Source organism: Lemur catta, chromosome 1 (genome assembly GCF_020740605.2).
Source record: "Lemur catta isolate mLemCat1 chromosome 1, mLemCat1.pri, whole genome shotgun sequence".
NCBI lineage: Eukaryota > Metazoa > Chordata > Mammalia > Primates > Lemuridae > Lemur > Lemur catta.
Genome location: NC_059128.1, coordinates 115,232,819 through 115,246,758, shown reverse-complemented (window position 1 = coordinate 115,246,758; position 13,940 = coordinate 115,232,819). Strand labels below are relative to the sequence as shown.

The 13,940-nt window shown below is 52.2% G+C and overlaps 1 protein-coding gene across 1 annotated transcript in view; it reads right to left on the bottom strand.

Moving 5' to 3' along the window:
* The window catches only part of LOC123636949 (ultra-long-chain fatty acid omega-hydroxylase), a 30,082-nt gene extending 16,644 nt beyond the window's left edge, over positions 1-13,438 (bottom strand). The window contains exons 1-4 of the mRNA XM_045549689.1: positions 13,392-13,438; positions 4,371-4,477; positions 3,190-3,412; positions 42-186 (exon numbers count right to left, since the gene is read on the bottom strand). Coding sequence (XP_045405645.1) covers positions 42-186; positions 3,190-3,411 — 367 coding nt within the window. The 5' untranslated portion in view covers position 3,412; positions 4,371-4,477; positions 13,392-13,438. The remainder of the gene's footprint in view (positions 1-41; positions 187-3,189; positions 3,413-4,370; positions 4,478-13,391) is intronic.
* Positions 13,439-13,940: the final 502 nt, after the last annotated feature.

The window sequence follows — 13,940 nt, the reverse complement described above, 5'->3', positions numbered from 1 at the left end:
GTTGAGGATTCACCCACTATTCAGAGGCCTAGCCCACCTACCTGAGGCGCCTACCAGGGGCTTAATGTAATCAGGGTGCACCAGAACCACCAGTGGCAAGATAGGTCCCATCCACACCAAAACCACATGGTGCATGTTGTCCAGCACCTTCTTCTCATCTTGAAGGCCCGTCTCATTTGGAAGGTACTGCAAGAGTAAGGGAGAGACAGTGAGGAGGTGCCCAGCCCCAGCTTTCCCACCATCTCTCCCTCTGAGGGCAGTTGAGAGTATTCATGAAATTACAGAGCAAGAGCCCCAGCATGGACCTAACACATGGCTGGTGTTTATGTGATAAAAATAGGGGCATTGTGTAGTGGCTCACAGCTGTAATCCCAGCACTTTGGGAGGGCAAAGCAGGAGGATCACTTGAGGCCAAGAGTTCAAGATCAGCCTGGGCAACATAGCAAGACCCCATCTTTACCAAAAAATAAAAATAAAATAAAAAACTTAGCCAGGCATGTCAACGCATGCCTGTAGTCCCAGCCACTCAGGACGCTGGGGTGAGAGAATCACTTGAGCCCAGGAGTTCAAGGCTGCAGTGAGCTGTGATCACACGACTGCACTCCAGCCAGGATGAGAGAGCAAGACTCTGTCTCTAAAAAAAAAAGAAAAAGAAAGAAAGAAAAGAAGGAAGGAAAGAAAGAAAAATAGTAATGGCAAACACAGTAATGATAATGGTTGGTATTTATCAAGTGCTTGCTATGTAAGTAATAAAATATTACTACTATTGTTATCTTTAACACATACATGTGCCTGCACTATGTCAGGCGCTGTTGTGGGAACTTTTCACATATTGGCACATTCAACCTGCACAAGACCCCTATGAGGGCGTTGCTACTATTTTTCCCATTTTACTTTGCTCAGAAAGGTCAAATGGCTTGCCTGAAGTTACAAGCGAGTAAGTGACTGTTCTGGTTTGGGCTTTCCCAGAAGCAGGTCCTAAATCAAGAGTTCTAGGGTAAGTAATTTCTTTGGGAAGTAATAAAAAAAAAAAAAACACGGCAAGGTCATGGGGAAGTGAGACGAGAGGGAAGGCAGCCTATAAAGCGGGGGTTGTTACGGAAGTTACCACCATGGGCAAATTGGGCTCAGTCCCTCACCAGCAATGGGGTATTCCTTAACTCACAGAGTCCACCTGGGATTCTAGGCGGGTAGGCTATCCAGGGGAAGGGTCATTTGAGTAAGGCTTTGAAGGATGAATAGGAGTTCACAGGCATAGCAATACAAATTATGCGAATAGCGTGGACAAAGATGTGACAATGACTAAGAGTCCCAGGAACTTTGGGGGAATGTCCATTCACCTGGAAGTCAGAGTCAAGCATGTTTGGATAGGAAGTTGTTCATCTAGCATTTGGAGGTTTCAGAGGACAGCATAGGACATTGTACCTGAGGGCAAGGGAGCTGGGGTGTTTATCCACCAATATCCATTAATAATCGAGAGCTGCACCTGAGGGGGGATTAATTCCCAAGCTCGCAGTGCACATAGGCAGAGTGGACTCCAGCCACCGGAGTGAGCCCTAGGATGCAGATACCAGCAGCGGGAAGTGGGACCATTGCATCCAGAAATGGGCTTAGAGAATACGGGTAGGTGCTGACATCACTGACCACAGTGGCAAAGCCAGGATCCGATCACAGGCCACCCATGTAGGAAACTGCTCTTCATTAACCTGCTCTATGAGGCAGAAACACTTCAGACTCAATGTCAGATGGAGCTGAGTTCAAACCCACCTTCAGCCGCTGTGTGACCTTGGGCAAGTCACTTATAACCTCTCCGAGCTCAAATCCATGCAAGAGCAAATCCAAGGAATAGGACAGATCCATCCCAATTTCACAGGTTGTGAGAATTAGGCGAGAGCTCAGGTAGGAAGGAGCCTAACCCAGCGTTTGGCCAGCAGTAGGGCCCAGCAATTGTCAAAGGAATGAACGAGCAAATGACTCCTTGCTGGGTCCTGGGTCTCCCTCTGTGTCAGGTTCAGCCTTGAGCCGGTCCACATCCAAGGGAAACTGTGGCCTCACCCAGGCCCCAATGGCCTAGAAGGTGGACTGGACCCACATGGTCAAAGCCGGGCCTCACCAGCTGCCTCTGGGGCAACTGTTGTGTCCAAAAGGAGCTCCCTGGAGTACAGGCATTGGAGATGGGGCGTGGAAAATGAGTAGAAGCTCATCTAACAGAGAATGGCATGCCGGACAGAAGGCACAGTTATGGCAGAAGCCATGCAGGTGGGAAGTCAGAGCCATGTTATGGGAGCACAAAGTCATTCCTTGGGACTAGAGGGCGATGGTAGAACAGGGAGAAGGGCAGGGCTCAGTATCTAAAGGGCCTTGAACACCAGCCTTTCCCTGAATGGCAATAGGGAGCCGTGGAGGGTGTGTGAACAGGGGAGGGACATGGTTGGATTCAAGAATCCCTCTGGGGCCCTTAAGGAGCGTAGACTGGAGGGGTGAGGCAGAAGCCCAGGGAGGCAGCTGACCCATGGTCCAGCAGGGGAGGATAAGGCCTGAGCAGGAGTTGGGGAAGAGGCAGGAAGGTCTAGGAAGCTTCCTTCCTTCTACACCATTCACGCTGAGATAATTCCAAAAACAAAATAAAATGTTCTTTGAGATATTAAGTGGAAATGTGTCTCCTAGTTCCTTCTTCTGAGACTCTCAGTTCAAGCAGTACCTAAAATATTTCTAGAATCACTTGATACTGCCAGCCTCAGCAGGACCCAGCAGTTGAGCACACGCATCTGCCACGTGGCGCCTGCTGTGTCCCAGGCCTAGTGCCAAGCACATCGCAAACATAACTCCAAGAAATCCAAAACATAATCCCATCAAGTTACTAAGAATTATTATAGTCTTTTTACAGGAGCGACCCTCCTCACCCCCATCCCCGGCCCAGGGTTCCAAACTTCACAGGTGAAGGTACTTGTTGCTATAGTGATAGCTACAAAATTGTAGAGAGAACTCATCTTTCAAATCAGTTCTGCCTCATCCTGGCCATGTGACATTGGGTAAACTGCTTGCCCTCTCTGAGCACCATAAAATAAATCTGCTCACAGCCCCAACAAGGCTCTTGGGAGGACGGAGGACGTTGGAAGCCCCCAGTCCCACCGTCCTTACTGAATGCCTTGCAACTGCGCCAGCCCAGCCCTGCCTGGCCACACTCACCATGCCCAGGTGGCCCAGCAGCCAGTTGCGCCGGGGTGGCTGGGGGAAGCAGCGCAACCGGCGGCAGGTGACGGAGAAGCTCCAGCAGAGCCGCAGGAACTGCAGCAGCAGGCGGAACACAAAGAAGAGCAGGAGGAGGAGGAGGGCAGACACTGCGTACAGGCGGAATGTCGTCTTCTCCAGCCTCAGGAGGTGCAGCAGGTGGTCTGTGATGGGTAGCATCCTGGGCACATGCAGGGTGGGGTTAGTGCTGGTGGGGACCGCTCTCCAGCCACATGTGTGGCACATACACAATGACCCCTAGGGTCGAGCACGGTGCAGCCCAGACACCAAGAATACCTCTTCCTCCCCTGGCCATGACCTCCAGCCAGCCGGCCAGACAGATACACCTGGGTCCCCACCCGTGTGCCCTCAGCCTTGACTTTTGCAGGGCACCCTCGCTGCCCATGCACAGCTGGTCAGAGTCCTGGAAAACTAAGACCCTCACATAAAGGAACAGGTCTCAACCAACGACTGATGTGCACTGGTGGATAAATGCCCCAGCTCCCTCTCCCCTCAGGCTGGGTGACCCTAAGGTATGGGTTCCACACTCCCTCCAGGTTTCCCAGTGGGCTTAAACTCCAACTGCCCACAGTAGAAACTTTCTCTATGGGCTGTCTCCCTTCCCTATGCTTCTTTTTTTGGGGGGCGGGGGGCACAGATAGTCTCACTCTGTCACCTGGGCTAGAGTGCAGTGGCATCGGCCTAGCTCACAGCAACCTCGAACTCCTGGGCTCAAGTGACCCTCCTGCCTCAGCCTCCCGAGTAGCTGGAACTACAGGCACACACCACCACACCTGGTTAATTTTTGTATTTTTTTTTTTTAGAGACAGGGTCTTGCTATGTTGCCCAGTCTGGTCTCAAACTCCTGGCCTCAAGCAATCTTCCCACCTCAGCCTCCCAAAGTGCTGGGATTAAAGGCACAAGGCACTGCACCCAGCCTAAACATGATGTTTTTGGGGTTCACCCACGTTGTATCATGTATCAATGCTTCATTCCTTCTACTGCTGAGTAATATTTCATTGCATACATTTATCCTATTCTCTTAACCCATTCATCTGCCGATTTGGGCTGTTTCCATCTTTTGGTTTCCATGAAATGTGCTAATCTGAACATGCGTGTACCTTTAGTTGTTTGGGTACCTGTTTTCAATTCTTTGGGGCTCACTTTTGTCTTCCTTGCTGGTATTTCCTGCAATCACTTCCCAAATAAATTACTTGCATTCAAATCCTCGCCTTAGGGTCAGGTCCTGAAGGAATCAAAACAAAGTGGGTGGGGGACAATAATAAGAATGAAACAGTGAACAGGTACCGAGTGTTCATACTGTGTGCCGCATGCCACGCTCAGCGCTGTGCAAGCCTCATGTCAAGGAATTTCACACAAGTCCTCAGAGGTCGGTCCTACCACTGTGTCCATTTTCCAAATGAGGAAGCTGAGTCTCAGCTCAGTTTCTTCAATGCAAGGGAGACAGGAGGTGACAGAAGTCCCCTGAGCCTGCACCAAGGGCCAACCTCTGTCACCCTTGCTTTGGGGGACCCCAGATCTCAGATAACCCCACGAAGACTCCTAAGTTGGGTCCAACTCTCTTCCTTCCTTCCCCTCTGTGCTTCCACCTCCTGGGGCAACACAGGTAAAGGAGTCTCTGCACTCCAGCTGTTCCCCGAGCCCTCAAACCCTACCCGCCCGCCAGTGGTGCACCCCATAAGGATTCAGACCCACTGGCTCTTCTACCAGGCAAACCGCATCATCCATGCAGGAGAAGTGAAATTTCTATTGGTTACCACATCCTGGGAAAACAGCTAGGTGGGTTGTCGCCAAATTTAGAGAGCCCGGTTAGGTAGGAGAGTTGGTATGACTTAAAATACAGACTGTATGACCACTCCTTAGGATGGCTACTATCAAAAACAAAAACCAGGCCAGGCATGGCCACTCATGCCTGTAAGCCCAGCACTCTGGGAGGCTGAGGTGGGAGGATCACTTCAGCTCAGGAGTTCGAGACCAGCCTGAGCAAGAGTGAGACCCCCGTCTCTACTAAAAATAGAAAAATTAGCCGGGCACAGTGGTGCACCTGTAGTCCCAGCTACTCAGGAGGCTGAGGCAGGAGGATCACTTGAGCCCAGGAGTTTGAGGCTGCAGTGAGCTGTGCACCTTACCCAGGGCAACAGAGTGAGACTCTGTCTCAAAAAAAAAAAAAAAAAAAAAAAAACTAGAAAAAAACAAGTGTTGGCGAGGATGTGGAGAAATGGGAATCTTTGTGCACTATTGGTGGGGATGTAAAATGGTGCAGCCCCTGTGGAAAACAGTATGGCGGTTCCCTTAAAAGTTAAACATACAATTACCATGATCCAGCAATTCCACTTCTGGGTATATACCCAAAAGAAGTGAAGGAAAGATCTCAGAGATATTTGTTCACCCACGTTTATAGCAGTGTTATTCATAGTAGCCAAAAAGTGGAAGCAACCCGGGTGTCCATGGATGCATGAACAGATAAACAAAATGTGATATATATCTATACAGTAGAATGTTATACAGCCTCAAACGGTAATAAAATTCTAACACATTGCTACAACAGGAACAAACCTTGAGGATATTATATGCCACATGCAATAAGCCAATCACAAAAGGACAAATGCTCTCTGATTCCACTTAGACGAGGTCCCCTAGAGCAGCCAGATCCACATGAACATAAAGTGGAATGGTGGGTGCCAGGGCTGGGGAGGGGCATTGGGAGTTAGCGTTTCATGGGGACAGAGTTTCAGTTTGAGACGATGAGAAAGTTCTGGGGATGGACGGTGGCGATGGGTGCACCACACTGTGACTGTGCTTCACACCACTGAACCGTACATTTCAAAATGGTTAAGATGGTCAATTTTATATGTATTTTACCACCATTAAAATTTTTTTCAAAAATGAAAGAGCCAGTTGTAGTGGCACACACCTGTAGTCCCAGCTACTCAGGAGGCTGAGGCAGGAGGATGGCTTGAGCCCAGGAGTTGGAGGCTGCAGTGAGCTGTGATGATGCCACTGCACTCCAGCCTGGGCAACAAAGTGAGATCCTGTCTTTAAACAAACAAACAAAAAAATCAGACTACCTGATGTAGGCGATATTTACTTTGGAAAGCCCAGGGTAGAGGAAAGGGTCTGGAATAAGCAACCTCCCAAATGAAACCAAAGCACAAGGAGCTCCAAGTCCCAAGTCCCACGTAGGTGCTCTGAACTGGGGACACTAATGTGCACCTGGGCTGCTTCTCACACAGGCCGCTCCAGGTGACATCCTCCATAGGAAGCAGCCATGGGTATTTACTTCCTTACCGATTTAATGATGGGTAACGATTCTCCCTAGCAATGCCAGGCAAGCCAGCTAATGATGACTAGTGCCAATTGTCACCTTTTTCCAGGTGCTTCCCCACGCCAGGCCTGTCACTAAGCACTCCACGGGAATTTCTCTGGCATTCAGCTGGCAAATAACTTTTGAGTCCCAGCTATGTGTCTGATCCAGTTCTAGGCATTAGGGACACCTCAGTGAGCTGGACAAACACAGTCCCTGCTATCAAGAAAGAAGACCTGATATAACACAACATAAAGTACATGTGTCATGAAAGAGGTAAGGCAGGAGGTGGTGGGCTGAAGAATAGCCCCTCAAAAGATACTACCTCCGGCTAGGCACAATGTAATCCCAGCACATTGGGAGGCCGAGGCAGGAGGATCTCTAAAGGCTAGGAGTTCGAGACCAGCCTGGCCAACATAGCAAGACCTCAGCTCTACAAAGAAATTTTTTTAAAAAAATTAGCAGAGCATGGTGGTGCTCTCCTGTAGTCTCAGCTACTCAGAGGCTGAGACGGGAGGATTGTTTGAGCCCAGGAGTTTGAGGTTACAGTGAGCTATGATCATGTCACTGCACTCCAGCCTGGGTGACAGAGCAAGACCCTGTCTCTAAAAAAAAAAAAAAGAGAGAGAGAGAAAAAAGAAAATTCTACTTCTACTTCCTAATGTCCCTGGAACCCATGAATGTGACCTTATGTCCCAAAGTCTTTACAGATGCAGTTAAGTCGAGGATTGTGAGATGGGGAGATGAGCCTGAGTTATCTAGGTGGGACTTAAATGTAATCACAAGTGTCCTTACAAGAAAGAAGCAGGGGTAGATTGGACACGCAAGACAGGAGAAGGCCATGTGACGACAGAGACAGAGATTAGAGTGATGCGGCCACAAGCCAAGGAGCCCCCGGAAGCTGGAAGAGGCCAGGAACGGCTGCTGCCCGAGAGCCTGCAGAGAGGTCGCAGCCCTGCCAGCACTTGGATTTCAGACTTCTGGACTCCAGAACTGGGGGATAATAAATTCGTGTTGTTTTTAAGCCAGCGAGTCTGCGGTCTTCTGTGACAGCAGCCACAGGAAGCTCCCACACAGGGGCAGAGAATGGAGGATAATTCTTTTAGACAAGGTGGTCAAGGAGGGGTATCTGGGCAGAGGTTTGTGTGAAGTGAGGAACTTCCACGAAGGGGGATTTCTTATTAAATGCACGCATGTACACCCATGCACATGCGCACACACGCCACAAACATCTGGGTTCTATCTCTGACTCCTTCACTGCCTGGTTATGTGGCATGGGCCTCAGTTTCCCCATCTGCACCTGGCTGGGGTGACTGTAAAAAGATGATCTCTGGACCCACCCCCATGTGACCATTCCTGCCTGTGGCCCAGTGGCGGTGAGGGGGGTGCCACCATCTTGGCAAGCCCAAGAAGCCTGAGAAGGTGTCAACGTTTTCAGCCAAGTGGGGCCACATGCATCACCTCCACCCCCATAGGCCACCTGGCTGCAGTATGGCTCGCATCCCAGCCACCACAGTCACCTTTATAAGGGCCTGCCACTCCCATGCTCTAACACCCTCCATGGCTACCTACTCCCCTCAGCCTGGCATCCAAACCCCTTCAGGCTCAAGGATCCCCCTTTTTGGTTTGCTTTGGACCCTTCTTTCTTCACCCAGTTTGTAAATGTTGGGGTTCCTCAGAGCTGCATTTGTCCCCACTTCCCTCTGTGCACACCTCCTGGGGATCTCACCCCTCCCGTGACTTCAGCGAACCCATCTCAGAGGCGATTCTAATGTCCTGATGTCCAACAACGACAGGTCCAGCCAACTCCTGGACGTCCCCCGGGGGCATCTCCCAGACATCAGATTCACCTCACCTCCTTCCTCCCCCTTTCTCCCCACATCCAAACTGTTGCCTGGTCCTGCCAGTTGTCTCGCCTAAACATCTTTCACATCCACCCATTATTCTCCATCCTCGTCATCCCACTGTGGTAGCCTCTTCCAACCGGTCTCGAGTTCCTCCCTTGCCCCCCACCCAAGAAGTCCATTCTCCACACAGCAGCCAGAGGGATCCTCCTAAAGTTAAATTAGACCATGAACTTCCCCTGCTCAAAATCCTCCATGGCTCCCTACTACACTGTAAGTAAAATTTAGACTCTGTCATAGACCACAGCACCCCGTGTGGCCCAGTCCATGTGGATACCTCTAGCTCTGTCTCCCACCACCCTCCTCCTCACTCACTCAACTCTGGCCACCCCAGCCCACTCTGGCCACAGACCAAGCTCATTCTTACTCAGTGCCTTTGCACATGCTGTTCCCTCCACCTGCATGCCTTTCCTCCAGCTCTGCCCATGCTGGCTCCTCATCCTCCGAGCCCAACTCTACCTTGATGGTCCATTCCTTTTCGCACAATCAGCCACCTCCCCTTCCTCACTCCCAAAAGAATGGCTGAGCTCCTGCCGCACATGGTGATTTTCACAGCTGCTTGTTTCATCTTCTCAGGAGCCCTCAAAAGGAGTCAGAGGACTTCAGAGTGGAGTCACAGGAAGAGCCCCCACCCAGGAAAAGCCTAGCTGAAATCCCAAAAAAGGAGATGTCTTCTTGAAGGGTTGAAATGGGGAGGAATTGGGACAAGAGAATGCGCCAGCCCTAGAGAGGGGTCCCTGCTCTGGGTGTCCGGGTGCATGCAGAGGTGCATGCATGGGAGGGTTACAGTGGGGAGTTCTGAAGCCCTGTGCCCACCTCATCTCCCCCCCAATCCAGGCATGCGCTGCAGTCCTTCCCAGGCTGGCTCTGCTCCTAGCAGAAGCAGCATATGTTGTGGGTACCCAGATGGGACAGTCCTTGGGAGCCTCAGTTTTCTCAACTACAAAATGGTAATAATAGCAAGAAATCTATCCGATGCCGGTGGAAGGAGCCCCATGAATGGTATATTGGGGAAGTCCTGTACTTTCCACGGCTGGGTTCCCCCTGCCTCCCCAGACAAGACCACTCTTGGCCAACACCCCCAAAAGAAGGTGTCACAAAAAGTTTTGAGGTGGCACAGCCACTGTGGCAAACAGTTTGGCAGTTTCTCAAAAAGTTCAACATAGAATAATCAGATGACCCAGCAATTCTGCTTCTGGGTGTGTACCCAAAAGAATGGAAAACAGGTGTCCAAATAATCATACAAAAGCTCATAGCACCACTAATCACAATAGCCAAAAGGTGGAAGCAACCCAAGTGCCCATCAGTGAATGAATGGATAAATAAAACACGGCATATCCAAACAACGGAGCATCACTCAGCCACCACAGAAAGGAACGAAGCACGGGCATATATGACAATGTGGGTGAACCCAGAAAACACCATGCTAAGCGAAGGAAGGCAGACAGCAAACACAAAAGGCCACATATGGTATGATCCCATGTATATGAAATATCTAGAATAGGCAAATCCATAGACAGAGAAAGCAGATGTGTGGCTGCCAGGGGCTGGGGCAGTGGGAATGAGCAGTGACTGCTAAGGGGTATGGGGTTTTGTCTGTGGGGGATGAAAATGTTCTGGAACTAGACAGAGGTGGTGGTTGCACAGATTATGAATTTACTAAATGCCGCTGAATTGTATGCTTTAAAATGGTTAATTTTGTATCAGGTGAATTTGCCTAAATTTTAAAAAATATCAAAAAAAAGAGAGAGAGAGAGAGACAAAAAGAACTTTGAAAACTCCTGAGAAATTGATCATGTTGGCTGCCTCTGGAAGGGGCCTAAAAGAACTGCACACAAGCTGGGCTGGGGCGGTGGCTCATGTCTGTAATCCTAGCACTCTGGGAGGCTGAAGAGGGAGGATCACTTGAGCTCAGTTCGAGACCACCCTGAGTGAGAGCAAGACCCCGTCTCTACTAAAAATAGAAAAATAGCCAGGCATGATGGTGCACGCCTGTAGTCCCAGCTAGTCAAGGCTGAGGCAGGAGGATCTCTTGAGCCCAGGAGTCTGAGGTTGCAGTGAGCTGTGATGACGCCGCTGCACCCTACCTAGGGCGACAGAGCAAGACTCTGTAGCAAAAAAAAAAAAAAAAGTTAGCCAGTATGACTATTCCTATGTTACTATTTTGTAGTAGCGACAGCAATTCAGAGGGGCACCTTCAGCATGCCGTGGCTGGCTGGCGTGCCCACTCCCTCTCTGAACCAGCCCTCAATCTCATCCCAGACGCAGGGCAAGGCACCCTGGCAGAGGCGGCCCCGCCCTGCTGGGGCCGACATTATCTGGCCATGGAAGCGCCAGTGACGGGCTCCCCGGCCCGGCCCACGCCCAGGGAGTGCTGGTTTGTCAGGTTGGCCCGGCCAGTCGCCAGTTGGAGACTTGTTATACAAGGCGTGTGGGCTCCTGAGAAGGAATGCGGGACATGGACCCGGGCCCAAGTCAGGCACCAGGTACATGCCTCTTCTTGAATGGCAGGGGTTGGGGCCAGCCGGGAGCCTGGTGGAGGAGCACTCCAGTGCTGGTCTCGTCACCCACACCCCAATCCTCCCTTCCGCTCCCTCTCTCAGCCTGCAGTCAAGGCATCCTACCTCCTGTTCTGACTCAGGCTGTCCCCTGCACTTGCTCAACACTAAAGGGCTGGTTCACTCCAGACAGTCATATTCCCCAAAAGTGCCAGACCCCAGAAGGTCTGGGGGGTTCTAGATCTGATGTATCCACTCTGAGCTCCCCAAATTTGTGAGGATCTGAAAAAGAGCTTCAGGGTCAGTAATGACTATGGACGGCAACGCCAAGTTGGCAAATGGGGTGGGAGATAACCCCACTGCGGCTTTGATCATATTTTAACCTTTCACCTGTAATTTCCCTGGCCCAACGGCATTAAAACCACTAGTCGTCTAGATCATTCCAGGGCTGTAATTGTGTCTGCCTACTGTCTGGTGTAGCCATGCCTGGACATTAACCTCAGAAAGAATTCTATTAAGCTCCACCTCTTAGCTGTGTGACCTTGGGGAAGTGTCTGCACCTCTCTGAGCCTCAATTTCTTCATCCATAAGACAGAAATCCTGTTTACCCACACCATTGGGTTGTGATGACAATGCAGTTTTTTTGCTTTTTTTTTTTTTGAGACGGAGTCTCACTCTGTTCCCCAGGCTAGAGTGCCGTGGCCTCAGCCTAGCTCACAGCGACCTCAAACTCCTGGGCTCAAGCAATACTTTTGCCTCAGCCTCCCAAGTAGCTGGGACTACAGGCATGCGCCATCATGCCCCGCTATTTTTTCTATATATTTTTAGTTGTCCAGCTAATTTCTTTCTAATTTTTAGTAAAGACGGGGTCTCGCTCTTGCTCAGGCTGGTTTCGAACTCCTGAGCTCAAACGATCCACCCGCCTCGGCCTCCCAGAGTGCTAGGATTACAGGCGTGAGCCACCGCGCCCGGCCAACGCAGCAGTTTTAAAGCGTTCAGCTCGCTGCCAGGCACACGGTAAGCCCTTGATCAAAGATACCTCTCAACCTCTCACTGCTGTTGGCATTACCATCATATTCATTATTATTTCCTGGCCATGTAAGATTTGGAGAATCGGGTCCAAGGTTTGTCAAGGAAGAGAGATGGGGTTCCATTCACTGAATGTCTCCCAAGTCATCCAAGCCCCTGTGCAGATACCAGCCTGGGTCACTACTGCACAGCAGCCCAGAGCTAATATTACCTCGCAGAAACCCAAGCTGGGGTGATGCTGGGGCCATTGGAAAGGTGGCCCAGGATTTTGGGGTCAGATAGGGCTTGTTTGTTCAAATCCCAGCTCCCGCACGGGGTGTCCATGAGCACATGCTTCCCCTCTCTAGGCCTCAGTTTCCTGCCCTGTAAAATGCGAGTGGTTGAGAGGATTTGGGGAGTTCCACCTCTTCAGGCCTGGCGAGCAGCTTGAAGGTACTTCGGGAGGAGCTTGCTGCCGCCAGCTCTGGCTGGGCTCAGCTCCAGGACCCAGAAATGGGGGGCGGGGAGGAGCACAGAGAAGGAGGACTTCCAGGAGTCCAGCCAGCCCTAGCCATCTCCTTTACCTCTGGGGTGAGGAGTGATGTGCGGTGAACGCGTGCACGACGGGTGAATGGGCAGATTAACCAGGTGAGGTACCCTGAGCACGGGCACCTCCGGCCAGTCCTCACGGAGGCCAGGGGCAGCCTGGTTTTACTCTTGACCCCTTCCTCCCTGTCTCCAGCCCGAGACTCCCTCAGCAGTGAGCCTCAGCCACCTTGCACGGCCCCGGCTGGCCAGCCACCCCCTGGCCCAAGACCCCGGGGGTGGCCCCAGAAAGCATCGTCCTCCCAGCATCTACAGGACAAACCACACCAGGGACCAACTGCAGGACCTCACATAACCCTCACGGCCGGCTCTGGAGGCTGGAAGAACATCCTCTTTTCACAGAGGATCACTTGGAAGCTCTGCGTCTGACATGGACAGGCGGAGGGTCCTGGATGGCAGCTGGACCACGAACATAAACCCCATGGGTTGAAAGCATGGTCTCCCCTTCAAGACAATGTGCGGTGGTGAAATCCCAGGGATCCCAGTCAACTTCAAGGAGGTATCACAGGGCAGGGTTTCGACCCACCTGGGGTCCCCATGACAGACACCCAGACAGAATACATCCAGGACTCCAAGGTGCACACAAGAAAAAAATGCGCATTAAGTGCAGCAACCCTCGGAGACACCCCCACATCCTCCCCGCACACCCACCCGCCAAGTGTCCCGGACCTGCAGCCCCGTTTGGGGTCCTGCGGGGTCCCCGAGGCCGGCTGCACCCCGCCCGCTGCGGCGCCCGCGCGCCCGCCCCGCCGGCCCCGAGCCCAAGGAGCCTCGGGTTACCGGCCGCGCTCGGGTTACCGCCGCCCCGCGCGCACTCACCGCGGGTCTCGGCCTCCAGCGCGCAATCGGGATCCGCCGGCGCCAAGAGCCGGACTCTGCCAGCGCCGTCCGGCGGCCCGAACCTTTAACCGCGCCCCGCGGAGCGCAGAGGTCCGCCCCGCCCGGACACGCCCCCGGCCACCTCGCCCTGGGCCCCGCCCGCCTCTGGGCGGGGACGCGAGCGCGGCCCCCAGAGATGGGAGGATGAGAAAGAGGCGTGGAAGGGTGGAGAGAGACAGAAAAGGACAGAGGTGGAGACTGAGAGGGAGAAAGTGACAGGTGGAGAGGTGTAGTCAAACCTGGACACCTAGAAGCCCCAAACCATTAGGCTTCCCGCCCCCTGCGACTGTCTGGCCTCATCAGCGTCCAGTTCCCCCTTGGAACCACATCAGCACCCCCCGTGCCTCCCAGCTCAGAGCTTGCTCACAAGCTTGGACAGAGGGCCCTAAACTATCACCCGGGGGCCCCAGAGATCCCCCCCCAAGGAGCCTCCTCTGGGGCCCCCAGGAATTCTCAGACTCACCAGCCACTGGGAAGCCGCCCTTCCAC